General features: G+C 53.7%; 1 protein-coding gene across 1 annotated transcript; it reads right to left on the bottom strand.

The window, feature by feature from the left end:
• Positions 1 to 1,279: 1,279 nt before the first annotated feature.
• Positions 1,280 to 3,355, bottom strand: LOC125547796 (putative glutamine amidotransferase GAT1_2.1). The gene is made up of 2 exons (XM_048711566.1): positions 3,061 to 3,355; positions 1,280 to 2,953 (listed from the first exon to the last, which is right to left on the bottom strand). Exons 1-2 carry the CDS (start codon positions 3,146 to 3,148, stop codon positions 1,725 to 1,727), a joined length of 1,317 nt encoding a protein of 438 aa, XP_048567523.1. The 5' UTR covers positions 3,149 to 3,355; the 3' UTR covers positions 1,280 to 1,724.
• Between the last annotated feature and the right edge of the window lie 1,654 nt (positions 3,356 to 5,009).

Genomic DNA, 5,009 nt, shown 5'->3' with positions numbered 1-5,009 from the left:
AGGGACATTCTTTGAACAAGTAAATTCTAAATATCTTAACTTACTAAAGATCCCAACAGCTGAATGATATGCTAGAAATAAAGTTTTTTTTGTAAATGCTACTTATTCTTGTGCTTTTTTAAGACAAACGCACAAAGTTTTATTGAACAGTTACAACGTTTACAGGAACGAACAAAAAATCATCAGGGTGGCCTAACCAAACATGATAATGTGTCTCCTTTGATTGCATCCACTGTCAGTCAGAGGCAACATAAATTTTGTGGATGTACAGATCCAATGCTCCGTGTCCTTCAAGAGAATATAGAGAGGCCAGCAAGGACTAGGGCTGCGGTCCGGCCCATTCCCATCCTAAAATAAAACCAAGAGCGCCGTGCAAGTGCTGCCTACGCTACCCTGGGCTGCACCGCAGTTATCGCTCAGATCTAGCGTTACTGTTGAACACTCAATGGCGAAGTGGCGATATGTATCTTGCCTCCGCCTGCTGGCCGAGTGTTGCGGCAGAATGGCAACCTGTTGGCCATGCATGCACGCCACCATGTCGTTCGTTCGTGCATTTTCCACGGCACATCAGGGTGCCACTACCAGTTCTCCTCCGAAGTTAGTTGGCAACTACCCTGAATGAAACTCCTAGACCGTCCGTGGCCATCAGCTGTGCCTTGGCGCTTCCCATGTGACCAAAAACTTTGCTACTGCTCCTTTTCTGGCGGGGCAATGCTACACCTACGAAGGGCATTACGTAATTGTTACGTGCTCCCTTCCCATGCTTTTATCCGTGCACCCACTCCATCCTACGGCTGTCTTTTTCTTTTTTTCTATATAATCTAATCATCTCCCCCCCTGAGCTCAAAAAATGAGCACGGATGGGCGCACGCCGGGGAAGCAGGCAAGTCTCGTCGGGGGGGGGGGGGGGGGGGGGGGGGGGGGGGGGGGGGGGGGGGGGGGGGGGGGGGGGGGGGGGAGGGGGGGGCAAAGAATTAGCGAAAGAAGGTTTATCACTAGTACAAAAAGTAACTAGTATCATGCAGAAACAATAATCCTACACCTACGAAAGGACTACGTAAACCTTCCTTCGCTAATTCGTGGATGGATCCGCCTTGCGGCAATAAGTTTTTGTTTTGTCCAACAGAATGTTACTACTAGCCAGTAGTAGTGGTTTGAGAACGGAACTTGCTAAAAAATGCTAGCCGTCCAACTGATGAAGTCAACACATTTGCTATTTTTCTTTTAAAGAAAACATTGGATCTATTTATCAATTGTCAAGGTAGCATAGAGAACATCAGAAGAAAAATATTGTATCTACATTTGTAAACCACCTAATAACAACTACAAACATTAGAGCAAGCCGAGCCGAAGGTGCACCGACAACATCGCCCCTCCTGCACAGTCGAAAAGTAGCTTCATATTTTTCCGCTTCATGAAGCTAATTCGATGAAGAAACTGTGGTACACAAGTTAGATAGGAGTACGTACGAGGGGATGACCACGGGATAAGAATGACACCTCAATTACGAACGATCTACACTACTTACTCTCTTCGTCTTTCCTTCATCAAAGTCAGCGAGTAGATGCATTGTACGGACACAGAAACAAAGTCAACTAACACTTGTCGAGTTACATGCATCAACATCACGGTTTAATTAATTCAGGATGCCATGCAATATTTGGATTTCTGATGAACCAAGCAAGCATTTCCGGTCACGTTCACATAGACAGAGGACGCACGGGTCACTCGTGCAGGGTTGGAGACGGCGGCTGGAGCTTGGCGTCGAGCACCTCGGAGCAGACGTTGCCCATGGCGCGGTAGAAGGCGGCGAGGCTGGCGAGCTGGGCGACAGACATCTTGGCCATGAGCGCCCGCGCCGCCGCCTCCCGCTCCTCGCTCACCTTGAGCCCGCTCATGTACCCGGACGCGTTCCGCACCGTCGCGCCCATCTGCTTCAGCCGCTTCTCCTGCTGCACGCTCAGCGCCGTGTTCGACTCAAGGAACTCCGCGCCGGCGTCAAGGTCCCCGTCGCGGTGCTCCGCCGGCTGCCGCGCACCGGTGTTGTTGCCGAACACGTACATGTTCTTGGCGAGCGAGACGCTCCGGACGATCACCTTGCGCTGCTTCTCCATTTCCTGGTTCAGTTTGTGCGGCGTGGTGACCGCGCTCCGGAGGTGCACTTGCGCGGCGGCCAGCTTCCCCTGGTATGCCACCACCGCGCGGACGAACTCCTGGTAGGCCTTGGCGCAGCCGGGGAAGTCGAACTCGTCGGAGCCCTCCTTGCGCATGCGCTCCGGGTGGAACTGGAGCCCCATGATGAACTTGCCCTCGCCGGGGTGATACGCTTCGGGGTCGTAGAATCCTTCGATCAGCCCGTCCGGCGCAAGCGCCATGGGCACGAACCGCTCCGCCAGGCGCCGCACGCCCTGGTGGTGGTAGCTGTTCACCATCAGCTGGGCGCCGTCGAGCAGCGAGTCCGCGAACCAGTCGTGCAGCGGCGTGCCGGGGAGCACGCGCACCGTGTGCCGGTGGCCGTCGTAGTTGGCGTAGTCCATGTGGCACACGGCTGCGTCGTCCTGGGGGTGGAGCTCTTGCTCCACGTCCTGGTAGAGAGAGCCACCGCAGGCGACGTTGAGCACCTGCGAGCCGCGGCAGATGCCGAGGAACGGGGCGTTGCGCTCGAGGCAGCGGCGTGCGAGGAGGAGCTCGATGGAGTCCTTCTCGTGGTCCACGGCGGCGTCGCTCGGGTGGAGGCGCCTCACGGCCTCAAGCTGCTCCGGCGAGAGCGCGTCGCCTTCACCGTCGCCGTCGCGGCGGGCGTCGTAGAGGGAGGGGTCGATGTCCTCGCCCTCGCAGAGGAGCACGCCGTGGATGGGCTCGAAGGAGTCGAGCATGGCGTGCACGCCGGCCACCCGCGGCACGATGACCGGGACCGCGCCGTGGCCCACCACTAGGTCCAGGTGGTACTCCCCTGCATCCATCCATGCATGCAAATGTCAGCAATTGGAGCATTCTTCCAAGTTCCAACGAATCCAACACTTTTCCCAACATGGACGAAGTGATGAACAAGAAACTCACCGACGAAGTCGACGAACTTGTTCTTGCGGACGGTGCGGCGGGAGACGATGAGCACGCGGGGGAGGTTTATATCAGGGGAGGGAGACATGGCTAGGGTAGCTACCTACCTCTTGCCTCGAAATTCTCAACCTTAACCGAAGAAGGACTTGTGTGGAGGTTGGAGATCAATGGCCGGTCGGTGTGTTCTTGTTGGTTTTCCTGGATTTGTGTGGGGAAGATGCATCTGGATTGAGGTATTTATAGAAGGCGATCAGGATGATCAGGATGGAGGTAGCGCTGATGGATCGATCTTATCACGAAAATCATTTAGTTCCAAAACTGGAGCGCATTACTACCATTTGGTAGTAGGAGTACTACTAGTAATTAAACTTGCGGCAACCTCGTTACCTACGACGTGTGTGGGCAACCCCATCTGGGCGCCGCGTGCAGACACCGGAGGTCAAAGGGGCCAAGCGCGATATTGCTACATGCACCCAAAAATAAGCATTTAAAAATATTACTCTAGCTTGTCAGCATTGGTGATTGACGCATATCCAGCATTCCAGCACAGCATATGCTACGGATTGCTCTAACCTCTTCAGTCTTCATTCCACAATGACATAAAAATCATAGTAATCATCTAATCTGCCAGAAAGCAATGTCAACTTTGGGCTTTGTTTGGATTAGATAAACTTTGAGTTTGTGTTCGGGTCGCTCCAGGTCTTATAGTCGATAGGTGTTCTACGTATCTAAATGTAATTTTTGTGGCTTCTGATATTTTTTTGTACTGCCATAACAGATGATGAAAAGATTGAAAGTTTTCCCGGCAGAAAAAACAGCTACTACAGCTCGCACCATCCTCTACTTAGAGCAACTCTAGCAGACCCCGCATCCCGCCCGACCCGTAAAATAACCGCCAAAATGCGGGTAAGGGCGGAAAAACCAGCCCGATCAGACCCCGCATCCCGTCCCGGCCCGCAAAAAATTTTAGGGGGCGCGGCAAAATCCCGAGCCCAACCCGAGAAAACGTGGATTTCCCCCTCGCGGCTGCGGTGCCCTGCTTATAAGCGGAAGCGGTTGGTGGGGGGGACATTTCATCCCGCACTTTCTTCCAGCAAACCACCCCTCCTCTCCTCTCTCGCGCCGCCGCCGGCCGCCGTCCAAAATTCCGGCGAAAGCAGCTGGCAGGAGCACGCCGGAAGGCCGCCATGGGCACGAGGCCTCCCCTCCCTTCCCCCTCTGCGTCGGCGGGCCGCCGGATTTTGCAGATCTGCGACACTTCATCGCGGGCCGCCGGATTTGGCTTTTTCGGCCGCCGGTTGCTGCCCCAAGTGATGCAGTGGTCGGGGAGCCTTTCACGCAGCCCAGACAAAGGCGCATCGCCGCATGCAGGTACTGCTTCGTCCGCCCGCTGCCGCCGAAGGTTTGCGGGCATGGATTCGTCGGCCGTCCACCGGGCTCGGCGCTCGCGCAACGTTCTTTGTGGCTTTGCCGATGCCGCTCATAGAGTGCGAACGAACTTGCACGCGGAAAGTGCTGCAGCTCACTTCAGGCACGCCGAAGCACCCCGGATGGGTGTTCTTCAAATGCGAAAACGACAGGGGTATGTGCCACTTGTGGTAGCTCATTTTGATAGCTCATTATTTGGTTTCAATTGCGGTAGCTCATTTTTGAACATGCTCACTCATGTGTGTAGGAAAGGTGGATGTTCATTTTGGTTTTGGGAAGACGAATACATTGAGTTGTTGATAGAAAGAAACATAATAGACGTTGACGCACTCCTTAGAAGAATCGAAGGCAATGATGCGGCTGCATGTGCAACTAGAGGGGAAGCAACGTCTACTTCTTTCGAATCAAAGATGAAGAAAGAAGAATGCAAAATCAAGAATCCGCAGATCAACAATGAATGCATGGAGAAGATATTAGTCCAACTAGTGGGAGCAGTTATGGAAGTTGGAAATTTTCTAAAA

The sequence above is a fragment of the Triticum urartu genome, chromosome 3, assembly GCF_003073215.2.
Source record: "Triticum urartu cultivar G1812 chromosome 3, Tu2.1, whole genome shotgun sequence".
NCBI lineage: Eukaryota > Viridiplantae > Streptophyta > Magnoliopsida > Poales > Poaceae > Triticum > Triticum urartu.
The sequence above is the reverse complement of the archived record's forward strand: the minus strand, read 5'-3'. Positions and strand labels throughout refer to the sequence as shown.

Excerpts from the sequence above, each read along its gene's own strand:
- LOC125547796 (XM_048711566.1), bottom strand. The coding sequence starts at position 3,148 with ATGTCTCCCTCCCCTGATATAAACCTCCCCCGCGTGCTCATCGTCTCC. Across the intron at positions 2,954-3,060 it reads CAAGTTCGTCGACTTCGTCG|GGGAGTACCACCTGGACCTA; the intron begins GTGAGTTTCTTG and ends GGATGGATGCAG.